We start from the raw sequence: 14,370 nt of genomic DNA on the forward strand, positions 1-14,370 counted from the left end.
CTTAACTCTAACCCTAACTTAGATCTAGATCTAACTTGGATCTATTCTAAGTTTGAAGTTCAAGTCTGAGCCTGGCCTGGGGCCGCCGATTTTTCTAGAAATACAATTTTACATTGTTTTTTGTATGGATCTAACGTTAGACTAAGGTTAAAAGTGTTAAGTTAGTTAGATTCTAAGTAGATCTAGCGTTAGTCTAGATCTAATAGAATAAACAAATAGGGTCTATGTCAAGACTCAAGTCCTAGATCTAACTGTTACTCAAGTTCGATCTAGTTTAGCCTAAGTTAGACTCTAGAGTCTACTTGAGTTAAGTTTAAGCCAGGGCAAGGGACAGGAGATGGATGTAACGTTAACATTAACAGTTACTCACGTAGATCTAACGTTAGATCTATGTTAACTTAACATCTACCAAAGATCCTAGATCTACATCTATGACAAAATGGCATGGGTGAATTCAATTTAATTTGAAATATTTAAAAGAGGGCGATTGACTAACAAAAGTTAGGGTTTAAATCTAACTTAGAGCTAGATCATCTAGTGCAACCTAACATAGATTCCAGATGAACAATAATCTAACGTTAAATCTAAGTTAGATCTAAGTTAGCTTCGTTGGTCAAAGTACTGTGAATAGATTTAGATCTTACTAACTAACGTTAGATCTTTATCTAATTTAGATCTGTTAGATCTAACTGTTAAGTTAGTTCCCGCTTAAAATTTAATATCATAGATAGATTTACAACAATAACATCGAGACATTTAAGTTAAATGTCGATGTTGTATCGACGTTGTATCTAATAAAAAGAATTGTATCTATTTGCTTGGAGATCTGATCTAATTTATTTTAAGTAAGACCCAGACTATAGATCTAGAAAGTTAAACCTCTACGGGCTCTAGATCTATGAGACTCTGGTCTATTTTTTTTTTTATTTCAAGTGATTTTTTTGTGACATAGATCTAGTCATAGATCTAACGTTAGATGTATGGTCAACTCTTGCCTTGGTAAAATGTCAGGGGCCCGTTTCATAAAGCATTTACCGCAGCGGTAAGTCCCATTTTCAGCGGTAAATTCCAGTTTCAGCGGTAAATTTGGAAGCAGCGGTAACTTTCCGTTTCATAAAACTTTACCGCTGAAAAAAGCAGCGGTAAGTGGTCATACCAACGGTAACAGTTACCGCAGCTCCATGAGGTGCGGTAAGTGTTGTTATTGCTATGTTTTTTCATAGACCTGTGTACAAAAGTGTTCAAATAAAGCAATTTTTTTCATTTCCCATAGGCTGGTGTACAAATTTAGTATATTCTGCCATTCTTTTCACTAATTTCATATTATTCAACATTCATGCCATCCAAACCTCAATCTGACAATACAGGGAAACATTCCCTATGTCATTAAGTTCACAGCAATCCATCTTGCTTCGCTCCTTGAAAACAAGCCATCTTCATTGGAATTCACATCCTGAATTCCAATGAAGATAGACACTTCACTTGCATTGTACATAAAAATATCCATTCACTGATCTCCACACAAAGAACTATACTGAAATGATGACAATATTTAACAGATCAATTTGTTATGCTTTGGATTTTAATTCATTTGATCCCTTCCTTGAAGGGTTAACGGAATAGCAGAGGGGGGGGGGGTTCCTTTGGGACAAAGTTTCTTATCAAATTTAGAAGCTTAACCCTACCTTAAGGTTAACACCAGTTACATAAATCAATGCTTCAACAAGTGTTTGTTACGATTTGTTCAAGCATGACTGGTCGAGTTTTGTGCAGTAGTTCTACAATCCATTAATTTAGTACATGTATATTGCAAGTAGTCCACAGTCAGGAGGGTCACAAACTCCTCTACCGCCACTGTCTCATCTTGATTCCTGAAGAGCCATGTCTGATTAGTGATGAACTTGAGAGAAGTATCCAGTATCCACATTGTTTTGGAGTTGGGTGCTCCTTCAGCTGACTGCTCCTCTTTAACTACTGAAGACAAGCCCACTTGCATCTTTGTAACCAATTCTGACAAGCTGGCTGTTCATGAACAAAAGATTAGTTGAAGAAAAAGAAGAAAAAAAATCAAATATTGTACAAGCACTTTAAGATGTAAAGCTAACATCATCAGTCTATTTCTTCTCCTTTTTGTTCTTCTGCTTCTTCTAGTAATCTTCAAAAGGCTATTAGTTTTATATAATGTTGCAAAATTGTTTTCGATTTTCTGATGGTATAACTCTATTATCAAATAAACATTTACTTTACTTAAAGAGAACTGTTGCTGAGCTAGCGCCATGAGTGTACCTGGACGGTGTGTGCGCTCTATAAGTTTACACTATTATTATTATTATCATTAACATACTGTTTGCTCGACAGGAATACATTCCTATATTTCGTGCTTTTTTGTCATGATTTTTTTGTTAACAAAAATATTTATCACACTTCTGGGGCGACTACCTCCAGGATATAGCCATATGCGATAATAAGGCCTTGTATTGATGGGCTGACTGCCTGCCCCCCCCCCCCCCAAAAAAAAAAAAAAAAAAAAGAGAAAAAAAACAAACAATAATAATGATAATAATAAAATAAATAAATAATTAATTAAAAAATAAATAATTTAATTAATAACAATTTTAGTTCTAAAAATCAATAACAACAAATTCCTATATAGGAGTATGAAAAAGGAGATTAAATCGTTTTCTGTCGCCTTTCTTAATCACTAAACCAAATGTTGATTGTAGGTTACTGTTGTCTAGAGAATATATTGTGAAAGTGGGATGGGTTGCAGGAAACATGGATGGGTTGGTTGACAATTGCAACTGAAAGTTCATGCTCTTCTATTGGGCAAACTTACTTCAGACACTGTCATCTGGTCTCTGAGCTTTAGACAGCAAGGTCCTTGTCTTGTCTACCATATCATCATGAGCTTTTGCATTACATGTACAGGCACCTGTTTGTACAGAGACATACAATGAGTTCACTTTTATGGCATGTTCATGAAAGCAGTGTAAAATAATAATTATAAAGTGAACAGCAGGGTATGATTTTGCAGAAATTTTAGAACTTGAAGTAAAGGTGTAATAAAATATCAACTTTGAACAATACCAGTACCGGACTACCGGTATGTAGAAAGGGATTTAGGGTTACCTAACTTTGGGTCCGGAATGTTTAAATACATTTATGTTTTGCAATAGATCCAGGATTAAGGTTAAGAATTAATTTTGTGTTTAGCATAACCATGCAGTAAACAATTGTCAATGTCGTAAAAATCGCTTACTTCTTTCAATTGGTAATACAGTGCTACAATACATGTTTCACAAACTGCAGGTCAGTGTATTATTACTTTACTAAAGCTATTGTAAATGATGGAAAGAAGTCTTGTATACTATTTCCCCTTCCACTCTTCATCATGTTTAAGCTGCTATCACAATGCAGATGATGAGCAACATACATGCAGCTTCACCAGCACCTGCAAAATTGTGTTGGGTGACACTTCATCCAGTGACCACAGCTCCACGTCAATTTCCTACACTATTTAACAAAATAATTAACATTATCCCTGGACCCAACACTCGACCAAAACCTAACTCTAAACCATCTCAATCCCAATTGCAGCCCTCGACCGAACCCTATACCTTTGACGAAATAAAGCCTGGAGCAGTCGTTGCAGGGGCAAATGTCCGTTCACTAAAAATGCCATGACAGAATCAAATCCTATGAATTTATCTCTAAATATATCCCAGATTGGTTAAAAAACATGTAATATTTATTATGAATTACCAGTCCATTGTGCTTTGCTCCTCCAAGAGGCCATCGCTTTGAGGTAAAGGGCAGAAATTCAAGGTCGGAACCTCAAGGCACCCCATGATCTTTCTACAGGAAGCCCTCCTTCTGGAACAGAATTATAAACACTTCAATAAATATTGACAAAATATGAAAGAAAATACAAATATAAGAGCATTATTAAATATTGCTTGCCATTCCTTTTCATATTATTGACCCCCCCCCCCCCCCACCTTTCTACATTAACTTCAAATATTAATTCTAAAAAGAGATACATTGGAAGTTAAAATACACTTAATGAACACTACAGCAACTTGTTACTAGACATTTTGATGCATAGCCACCCCACAGGTTTGCATCCCCACAGGTTCCTTTAGTACATGTTTCAATGAGAAACCATTTTAAAGAAGACAAATAATGTGGTCTTTATAAGACAGGTGGTCACTAAAGCAGGTTTGACTGTATATGCTTACCTTCTCTTGTGACGGTCTGTTTTCTCCAGGACATTCTTGTTTCAAGCACATTCTCAGAGGAGGCAAGCATTTGGTACTGCGACAAGTCTCAATGTACATTTTCCTGTAAAAGAGAGGGGGAATTTAATATTTAGAATGAAAACTGAGTATGACCATTTAAGTTTGATGAGCATTTGCAGAATTAACGTGTTTTAATTTGGATTTCACACAAAAAACCTCCTTCATTATAGGCCAACTAACAAAAATGGGAAGTTTCTCGTCCTTTATTTTCTATTAAAGGAGGGGGGGGGATGAATGAATAGATCATCCCCCCCCCCTGATGAATAGGTATCAGTGACAGATCGACACCCATGGAGGCAGGGCATTACTATTTACTAATTTTAAATTTTTTGATATTTTTGTCCAAGACGACGTCATGCTAAATATAGCTGGCCAAGGTATATTTATTAACAGATATTGTGCTCAGGCGCGTACGCTGGGGTTGGGAGGGTTGAACCCCCCTCAATTTTTTTTTTTGTGTTTTGGAGGAAACCCCCCCCCCCCCCCCTCAACAAAAAACAAAAAAAATTGTGCTAATGGGTGACCCCAAAAACCTGACTTACCCAGCCAGGCTTTAAATTTCAATATTTTTAGGGCAAGGCCACTTTTCTGTGGGGCACATTCCTACATTACAGCACAAATAGAAAGAATTGGAAATCTCCAACGCCAATGAGAGGGGCATTAAGGCCAATCAAAAGGGCATCCACGGCCATGGCCTTGGATTAACTTAAGCCTTTACCCCCCCCCCCCCCCCAACAGATCGAAATAGCAATCGACCAAATTTTTGGGACAAAAAAAATAATTAAAAAGGTGCTCTTACCCCCCTTCAACCCCCCCCCCCCCCCGCTTATTCAGCGACTCTCTGAGTCGTTGCGAATTTTTTTATCAAATCCTGGACCAAAAAAAATGTGCTCTTATCCCCCCCCCCCCTTTCATGTAACCAATCTTGTAAAGTAGCCCCCGAAAGTGTTTAAATATTTTTTCCCTGCTATATAGATCTACAGTAGCTTTAGTCTCTTTAGTCTTAAGACTAGACCCTACGCAAAAATTAAAGATATAGATTGATTCTAGATTAGTCTAGACAGTAGACTAGACTCGTCTCTAAAACTAAAGTCTACTCTAGTCTAGATCTACTAGTCTATTGAAATCTAGATCTAGACACTGTTTGGGTTCTTGCGGTTTACTGCAGGAGTTGCTGTTTCAATAATTAGGGGCATACTCGTGATATAGGCCCCGCAACTGTTTTGAATCGATTATAATTTTATACTAGGCTTCTAACTTCAGCCAACTCACTATAATATACTCGTGATCTAAGCCCCGCGCAACGGCATCGCGCGCACTTCAACACAGCAGCGGGGCCTGTATCACGACTATACTATATACTCGTTATATAGGCCCCGCGCTACGGCATCGCGCACAATTCAACACAGCAGCGGGGCCTGTATCACGAGTATATATTAGCGAGTCTGCTATTCAACTCGCTATATTATACTCGTGATATAGGCCCCGCGCAACGGCGTTGCATGTTCTACAACACGGACATGGGGCCTGTATCACGACTATACTGTATACTCGTGAACAAGGCCCCATCCTATGCATTTTCAAGACGGACAGCACGGTAGTGGGGCTTCTTTCACCTAAGTATAATTTAGGGGGTGTTTTGAGGTTTAATAAATAGAGCTAGCAAATGATTAAAAAGGGTTACATTTAAATGATTAAATTTATCTTTTAGACCCTATTTTAATATTTTTCCTTTTTTAATATTTTACCTTCTTAAAGTTAAATATTTTTCCTTTTTTAATATTTTTCCTTTTTAATATTTCGTTTTTTCCCCTCATATTATGGCCCCCTCTCTTTGAATTTATCTTTAATTTGATTTTTTTTTTTTTTTTTTTTTTTTGGGGGGGGGGGGCCCCCCGCCCCCCTCTCTTTAAATTTATCTTTTATTTTTAGTTAAATATTTTTCCTTTTTTAATTTTTTTTTGGGGGGCCCGCCCCCCCCCCCCCTCCTCCTAATTATTATTTAAAAAATAAGTCCCTTTCAACCCCCTATTTAACTCACTTTTATCTCCCTTTTATTGCTGTCCGTCATGAAAATGTTGGCTGAAGCAGACTGAAGTTAGAAGTCTAAGATGATTTGTAATCGATTACAAGACGGGTCAGTTGCGGGGCCTATTTCACGATATTGCCTAATTAGGATTAAATAGAACTGTAATTTTCAGTTCTAAATTTATTAAATCCGACACTAAGCTCAGCCAGCTCAGTCAACCCCGACAGCTGACAGCTCAGTCACTCCAGACAACAGCATCGGATGACGGTAGGACTGATGCAAAAGTGCCCGCCACCAGTCCGGGCGTTACACTCAGCTCCCGCTCTCGGTTTGAGCGCATGAAATTTGACAAACACTCGCATGCGAGCTCTCATAATCAATCTTTGTTTAACCGCTGGAAAAGTATTTAAATATAAATAAGCACACAGATGTCGAGTTATGAATATAATTCTTCGTATTATGGATTAAATATGACATGTACTTACGGGATTTCTATGAAAAAACATTTCAAGCGGCGAAGTTGTGTTCATTGTCACGGTGATTGCAGACGACGACAAAGCACAATGGAGCCATTGCGCACGCGCATAATCGTAATGATCGTTTCTTAAACGATCACTTTGTTATTAGTTTTATGAAACGTATTTTCACTTCAATAACAAGCTACGATAGTCGTAATCAGATTTGTCATAGATACCAGATTTGTTATAGTCGTAAGTAAAAAGCTTTATGAAACACCCCCCAGGTTTAACTGTTATGTTGTGATTTTTTTTTCTTTCTGCTGTTCCCTTATTTTCAGAAATGGATGTGTTGGTAAAGTGGAAGAAAGATGGGAGCCAGAATATTGTCAGTGCTGAAGACCTGCATCTGGATGGGAAGCGCTCAATTAAGGAGGGTGCAACTGTTCAGATGAGGGGGAAGTATTCTTGGTGGAAAGGGAAGGTCATCTCCATATTTCAGAGAATTGGTAAGATTATTAGTATGAATAATTCTTTTGTATTAGAAAAAATATGAAATTGATATGAAAATCAATTGCGAAAGGTAAGATGATTTAAAATACCATGAAAACAGATTTATTTTCCATAAACAATTTATATGAAAAAGAATTGACAGTGTGAGAGAATGAAGTATAGTAATTAGGATTAATGTCAAGTGATACTACGAATGGTGATGACCCAATATCTGATGACGATACATCATTTACCACAATGACTGGGAACAAATCATTTTTAGCTCCAATTTGATTATGGTTTATAAATAAGAAGGACAGCACATGTTAATAATAAAAAAAAAGGATAGGAATGTATTAAATGAAATATGTATGATATACATTATTAGGATTTTTATTGATTTACATTATTTTACATTCACAGTGCCAGAACGAAATCAAGGTCCCATAGGTCCAAGTGACTCTACTGGAGTGCTTCCACAAGGTCCCAAGGACTCTGCAAATGACGGTGAGGACGAAGATGATCTTCCTCTGACAATGCTTGGTACGAAACATTCTTATCTTCAATTTGATTATTGTTTCAAGCCTCAAACAAGAAGGATAGCACAAATTAATCACAAAAAGAAAAGGAAAAAGAGAAATGTATAAAATGAAATATCTGAAAACTTAACATCTTTAGGACTTCGATTTACATTATTTTACATTCACAGAGCCAAAACAAAATCGAGGTCCCATAGGTCCAAGTGGTTCTACTGGAGTGCTCCCACAAGGTCCCGGGGACTCTGCAAATGACGATAAGGATGAGGATGATCTTCCTCTGACAATGCTTGGTAAGAAACTTTCTTATTTTCAATTTGATTATTGTTTCAAGTCTCAAGTAAGAAGGATAGCACAAATTAATCACAAAAAGAAAAGAAAAGATAAACGTATGAAATGAAAAATCTGAATGATAAACATCTATGGGACTTTGATTTACAATATTATACATTCACAGTGCCAGAACAAAATCGAGGTCCCATAGGTCCAAGTGGTTCTACTGGAGTGCTCTCACAAGGTCCCAGGGACTCTGCAAATGACGATAAGGATGAGGATGATCTTCCTCTGACAATGCTTGGTAAGAAACTTTCTTATTTTCAATTTGATTATTGTTTCAAGTCTCAATTAAGAAGGATAGCACAGATGAATCACGAAAAAAAGGAAAGAAGAGAAACGTATGAATTGAAATATCTGAATGATTAACATCTAGGGACTTTGATTTACAATATTCTACATTCACAGTGCCAGAACGAAATCAAGGTCCCATAGGTCCAATAGGTTCAACTGGAGTGCTCTCACAATGTCCCAGGGACTCTGCAAATGACGATGAGGACGAAGATGATCTTTCTCTGACAATGCTTGGTAAGAAACGTTCTTATTTTCAATTTGATTATAGTTTCAAGCCTCAAATAAGGAAAGCATAGATGAATCGCAACAACAAAAAAAGAAAGAAGCGAAATGTATGAAATGAAATATCTGAATGATTAACATCTATGGGACTTTGCTTTACAATATTCTACATTCACAGTGCCAGAACGAAATCAAGGTCCCTTATGTCCAATTGGTTCAAGTAGAGTGCTCTCACAAGGTCCCAGGGACTCTGCAAATGTTGTTGAGGACGAAGATGATCTTCCTCTGACAATGCTTGGTAAGAAACGTTCTTATTTTCAATTTGGTTATTGTTTCAAGCCTCAAATAAGAAGGATAGCACAGAGGAAAATTTACCCCCAAAAAAGAGAGAAAATGTATGATATGAAATATCTGAAAGATTAACATCTTTAGGACTTTGATTTACATTATTTTACATTCACAGTGCAAAAACGAAATCAAGGTCTCATAGGTCCAAGTGATTCTACTGGAGTGCTCCAAAAAGGTCCCAGGGACTCTGCAAATGACGGTGAGGACGAAGATGATCTTTCTCTGACAATGCTTATTAAGAAACGTACTTATTTTCAATTTGATTATAGTTTCAAGCCTCAAATAAGAAGGATAGCATAGGAAGTATTCTTGGTGGAAAGGGACGGTCATCTCCATATTTCAGAGAATTGGTGAAAGTATTAGTATGAATAATTCTTTTGTATTAGACAAAATATGAAATTAATATGAAAATCAGTTGCGAAAGGTAAGATGATTTAAAATACCATGAAAACAGATCTATTTTCCAAAAACAATTTATATGAAAAAGAATTGACAGTGTGAGAGAATGAAGTATAGTAATTAGGATTAATGTCAAGTGATGCTACGAATGGTGATGACCCAATTTCTGATGACGATACATCATTTACCACAATGACTGGGAACAAATCATTTTTAGCTCCAATTTGATTATTGTTTATAAATAAGAAGGATAGCACATGTTAATAAAAATAAAAAAAGGATAGGAATGTATTAAATGAAATATGTATGATATACATATACATTCACAGTGCCAGAACGAAATCAAGGTCCCATAGGTCCAAGTGATTCTACTGGAGTGCTCCCACAAGGTCCCAAGGACTCTGCAAATGACGGTGAGGACGAAGATGATCTTCCTCTGACAATGCTTGGTAAGAAACGTTCTTATTTTCAATTTGATAAGAGTTTCAAGCCTCAAATAAGAAGGATAGCACAGATGAATCACACAAAAAAAGGAAAAAGAGAAATGTATAAAATGAAATATCTGAAAACTTAACATTTTTAGGACTTTGATTTACATTATTTTACATTCACAGAGCCAAAACAAAATCGAGGTCCCATAGCTAGTTCAAGTGGTTCTACTGGAGTGCTACCACAAGGTCCCGGGGACTCTGCAAATGATGGTGAGGACGAAGATGATCTTCCTCTGACAATGCTTGGTAAGAAACGTTCTTATTTTCAATTTGGTTATTATTTCAAGCCTCAAATAAGAGGGATAGCACAGAGGAAAATTTACCCCCCCCCAAAAAAAAAAGAGAAAATGTATGATATGAAATATCTGAAAGATTAACATCTTTAGGACTTTGATTTACATTATTTTACATTCACAGTGCAAAAACGAAATCAAGGTCCCATAGGTCCAAGTGATTCTACTGGAGTGCTCCAAAAAGGTCCCAGGGACTCTGCAAATGTTGTTGAGGACGAAGATGATCTTCCTTTGACAATACTTGGTAAGAAACGTTCTTATTTTCAATTTGATTATTGTTTCAAGCCTCAAATAAGAAGGATAGCACAGATGAATCACAAAAAAAAAGAAAAAGAAAAAAAAATCATTGAAATGAAATTAGTTATAGGTCCACAAATATGCTTTGAAACAGAATGCTATCACTGCAGTCACATAATAGGATTGTGTTCGATAGTGTGTGACAGCAGTGAAAGCATTTTCTCAGTCTTTCATCGTCTTACAAAAACTGGCAAAAACTTTCTTTTTTACCCGTCACCTTCACTTGCAATGTACTCAGTTATGCGTGACATTTATGATGCAGGGAAAGTATCATTGCAAAGGTGAGAAGTTCCTCCTTAATTATGTTACATTTAAATTGCCAGAATAAATGAGCTTGGAATATGGCCCCTGAAAAATTGGACTATCTTTATTATGATACGCACTTTTATATATATATATTACATATTGCAGAGATGATAGAGAGCTTTTTACTCAGATTTGGACATGACAAATATGAGCTCTTGAAAAAATGTTTTACTCTTTTAATTTCACATGGCCAGTTATATAATGAGATTGATATGTTTGTGATTACAGAGTTATCACAAGATCTGATTGAACTTGAGACATTTATGTCTATACCAGACATGCTAGGTGATGATGACGCCAGCCAGGATGACGCCATGTCAGTTGATACAGAATCAGACACAGGTAAATGGATATACTGGGGAAAACCATAAATGTGTGTCATGTATGAATAATCAATTATCATCAAACCTTACTATACAATCTGCATATAGTGTGTAAAGATTCAGGCAAGTACTTTTGATAATTAATAAGCACCAGATTGATTTTCATTTGTTAACAACTGAATATCATTGCTTTATTAGTGAAGTATTAATGTGCATTTTGATACTTTGTTCAATGGTTTTAATTTATTGCATTTCTATCTTTGCAAACACCTTTCATCTTGTTCACATTTTAAAAATCTTATATTTGTTTTAAAGATCTCCAAGTTATCGAGTCTTTGGGGGAAGTTGACAAGCATCCCGGTGACCAGTGTTGCGGCAGTCTGCATTGCAAAGGTAATGTGTTTGCAGCATGCATCAGGTGTCAGACTTTGATGTGTTTTGAACACTTTGACAAAGGAGAAGAGTGTAAATTTCATGCTCAATTTGAAAGGGAAAACCCCCCTGAAAGTTTTGTCATAGAGGAATCAGTTGGAAATGACATCAATCCTTTGTTGGATACATCCCAAAATGTACCAGTCAAGACTCCTAAGTCAAAAAATCGCCTTGTTAAAGATGCTAGGAACAAAGGTAAATCCTATTTCTCTGAAAAATCTGACAAGTTTGTGGGAGGGCGAAAATTTGTAGAGTACAACAAGTGTGACTTGTCACGAAATCACAAAAAGGTTTCATGTGGTATCTTCACTGAGGAAGACAGGCGTGAAATAAGGTATGACTATTATGGAATGGGCAATCTAGCTCTGCAGAGAGAATGGATTGCACGACATGTATCTCACAAGGCCCATTCACATGTGAAAAGTCGTAAGAAACAGACAATGAGGTATACTCTTCCTCGACCTTCTTCATTTTCTTATCCTGGAGAAATTGTCACTGTTTGTCGTAAGATGTTCCTGAACACTTTGGGAATTGCCGAAAGGCAAGTGCGAACTGTACTTGGAAAAACAAAATCTGGCACTGGTGTCCTGGGGAGGGAAAGAAGAGGTGGGACACAGAAACCTCAAATCCAAAAGCGACAAAAAATCATTGAACACCTACAGTGCTTCCCACGAGTGGAGTCTCATTACTGTCGCTCTTCCACAACATGCCAGTATCTTTCTGGGGAACTGACAAAACGAAGGATGTTCAATATGTTTGAAAATGAAAACCCAGGGTGTGCCTCTTACTCCCTGTACAAAGAGGTTATGAGAGAGCTCAAACTCAAATTTCATCGACCCAAAAAGGACAAGTGTGGGATTTGTGAAACTTTCCGCAAGTCTAATGAGGTTGAAAGAGACCAGATGAAAGTGAAATACAACATGCACAGACAAGAAATTTCAAAAGTAAGACAGATAAAGTCAGAGAGCAAAACTCGTGCCCAGCATGATGACAAGCATGCTGCTGCTGTGTTTGATCTGCAGCAAAACATGTACTTACCAAAATCAAATAGGGGTGAGTTGTTCTACAAGAGAAGATTAGCATGCTACAATTTTACTATTTACAATTTGGCTAATCATGCAGGAAGTTGTTACCTTTCAAATGAAACAGTAACAAGAAGGGGAGCTTGTGAGGTATCGACATACGTCCTTGACTACTTCAGCAATTGTGATAAGGAAGGAAAGACGTCAGTTGACTTCTTTTGTGATGGCTGTGTTGGCCAAAACAAAAACTCAATTGTCCCATCGATGGTACATAGGTTTGTATCCGAGGCCAAAAGTGTGCAAGTGGTAACATTCTACTACTTTGAAACCAATCATGGCCAGAGCGAGGGTGATAGCATGCATTCCACCATTGAAAAATGTCTTGCTCGCTCTGAAGAAGTTTTCCATCCTTGCCAGCTCTCTTCTATAATCAAGGAGGCAAGAAAAGATCCATGCCCATACACAGTCAGACATGTTCAAACCAATGACATTTTGGACTGGAAGACATATGGCCATAATTTAGGTATCCTGAAGTGCAGACAGGCGGATACTGGTGAGGCAATTGATTGGACGACCTTCAAGCAGATTAGAATAAGCAAAGAATTTCCTACCTCAATTCTTTTCAAAACATCACATAATACTAATGATTTCAGTATTCTTTCACTAGGCAGATCCCGCAGCCTGCGTTCTACCACTCCTGCAGTTCACATTGATCCTCCTTCCCAGCTCTACCAAAGCAGACCCAAACTATCTGCTGGGAAGTATAGCGATCTTGTCAGTCTATGCAGAGGCACATATCCTGTCATTTCCCAACCGGAACTAGTTGATTACTATATTAATCTACCTCATGAATAGATTACAGTCACTACCATGTCCACCTTTTAACTCTACTTTTTGTTTTTGTTTTTGCAGGACGAGGATCACTACCTGAGTTGGACAATCATCTACATGTATAGACTTTCGATGACTGCTGGTTTGTGTCATATGGTTTAAGGGAATGCTCTATAGATTTGTTTTGATTTGTTTTAAATTATTAATGCTTAGGCTGATGTCCAAACTAAAATTCCAATAGTATTGCAATGCAAGGCTGGAAATCATTGGATATAACTGCTTGCATAAACTTGCACACTAATATTTTGCACCTTAGCCATGTTACTAGCACAGGGCTGGAATTCTTTTACACAGTTATGGGATCTAGAGTCAACTCAGTATCACTGCTTATATTAACTATCACTGCTTTTGTCATCTTGCACACTAATATTTTTGCACTTTGGCACAGGACTACAATTCGTTGACTTGGTTATGGAGTCACAAGCCAACTTTGAAGAATTGCTCTGCCGCAAAATATACGATATTTTGAAAATACCACTGCTTATATATTAACTTGCACACTAATGTTTTGCACTTTAGTACAGGAATACAATTCGTTGACTCGGTTATGGAGTCAAAAACCAACTTTGAAAGAATTGCTCTGTAACAAAATATGCAATATTTTGAAAATAACACTGCTTATATATTAACTTGCATACTAATGTTTTGCACTTTAATTAGCACAGGACTACAATTCGTTGACTCGGTTATGGAGTCAAAAACCAACTTTGAAGAATTGCTCTGTAACAAAATATGCAATATTTTGAAAATAACACTGCTTATATATTAACTTGCACAATAATGTTTTGCACTTTAGCACAGGACTAGAATTTGTTGACTTGGTTAAGGAGTCACAAGCCAACTTTGAAGAATTGCTCTGTAACACTGCTTACATATTAACTTGCACACTAATGTTTTCCACTTTAATTA

The 14,370-nt window shown here is 36.9% G+C and overlaps 1 protein-coding gene and 2 long non-coding RNA genes across 4 annotated transcripts; 2 read left to right on the forward strand and 1 right to left on the reverse strand.

The window, feature by feature from the left end:
* Positions 1-1,703: 1,703 nt before the first annotated feature.
* Positions 1,704-6,850, reverse strand: LOC115920878. 2 transcript variants are annotated; one of them, XR_004062588.1, is made up of 5 exons: positions 6,813-6,850; positions 4,239-4,341; positions 3,763-3,873; positions 2,837-2,932; positions 1,704-2,022 (listed from the first exon to the last, which is right to left on the reverse strand). It is a non-coding gene; the product is annotated as an uncharacterized LOC115920878 (long non-coding RNA). The 2 variants fall into 2 exon arrangements; XR_004062587.1 differs by lacking the exon at positions 6,813-6,850 and having other exon boundaries at positions 4,239-4,357.
* A 227-nt stretch (positions 6,851-7,077) lies between these two features.
* LOC115918189 lies at positions 7,078-10,772 on the forward strand. Its single transcript, XM_030978492.1, has 7 exons — positions 7,078-7,291; positions 7,698-7,817; positions 8,552-8,671; positions 8,838-8,957; positions 9,736-9,855; positions 10,021-10,143; positions 10,750-10,772. Exons 1-7 carry the CDS (start codon positions 7,126-7,128, stop codon positions 10,770-10,772), a joined length of 792 nt encoding a protein of 263 aa, XP_030834352.1. The 5' UTR covers positions 7,078-7,125.
* A 304-nt stretch (positions 10,773-11,076) lies between these two features.
* LOC115920879 lies at positions 11,077-14,018 on the forward strand. The gene is made up of 3 exons (XR_004062589.1): positions 11,077-11,135; positions 11,432-11,509; positions 13,483-14,018. It is a non-coding gene; the product is annotated as an uncharacterized LOC115920879 (long non-coding RNA).
* The last annotated feature ends 352 nt before the right edge of the window (positions 14,019-14,370 follow it).

The sequence above is a fragment of the Strongylocentrotus purpuratus genome, unplaced genomic scaffold, assembly GCF_000002235.5.
Source record: "Strongylocentrotus purpuratus isolate Spur 01 unplaced genomic scaffold, Spur_5.0 spur5_scaffold_1, whole genome shotgun sequence".
Lineage (NCBI taxonomy): Eukaryota > Metazoa > Echinodermata > Echinoidea > Camarodonta > Strongylocentrotidae > Strongylocentrotus > Strongylocentrotus purpuratus.

What these genes read in the sequence shown, in the direction of transcription:
- LOC115918189 (XM_030978492.1), top strand. Translation starts at nt 7,126, where the DNA reads ATGGATGTGTTGGTAAAGTGGAAGAAAGATGGGAGCCAGAATATTGTC. An exon ending in CTCCATATTTCAGAGAATTG is followed by an intron (nt 7,292 to 7,697) that starts GTAAGATTATTA and finishes TTACATTCACAG; the next exon opens with TGCCAGAACGAAATCAAGGT. An exon ending in TCTTCCTCTGACAATGCTTG is followed by an intron (nt 9,856 to 10,020) that starts GTAAGAAACGTT and finishes TTACATTCACAG; the next exon opens with AGCCAAAACAAAATCGAGGT.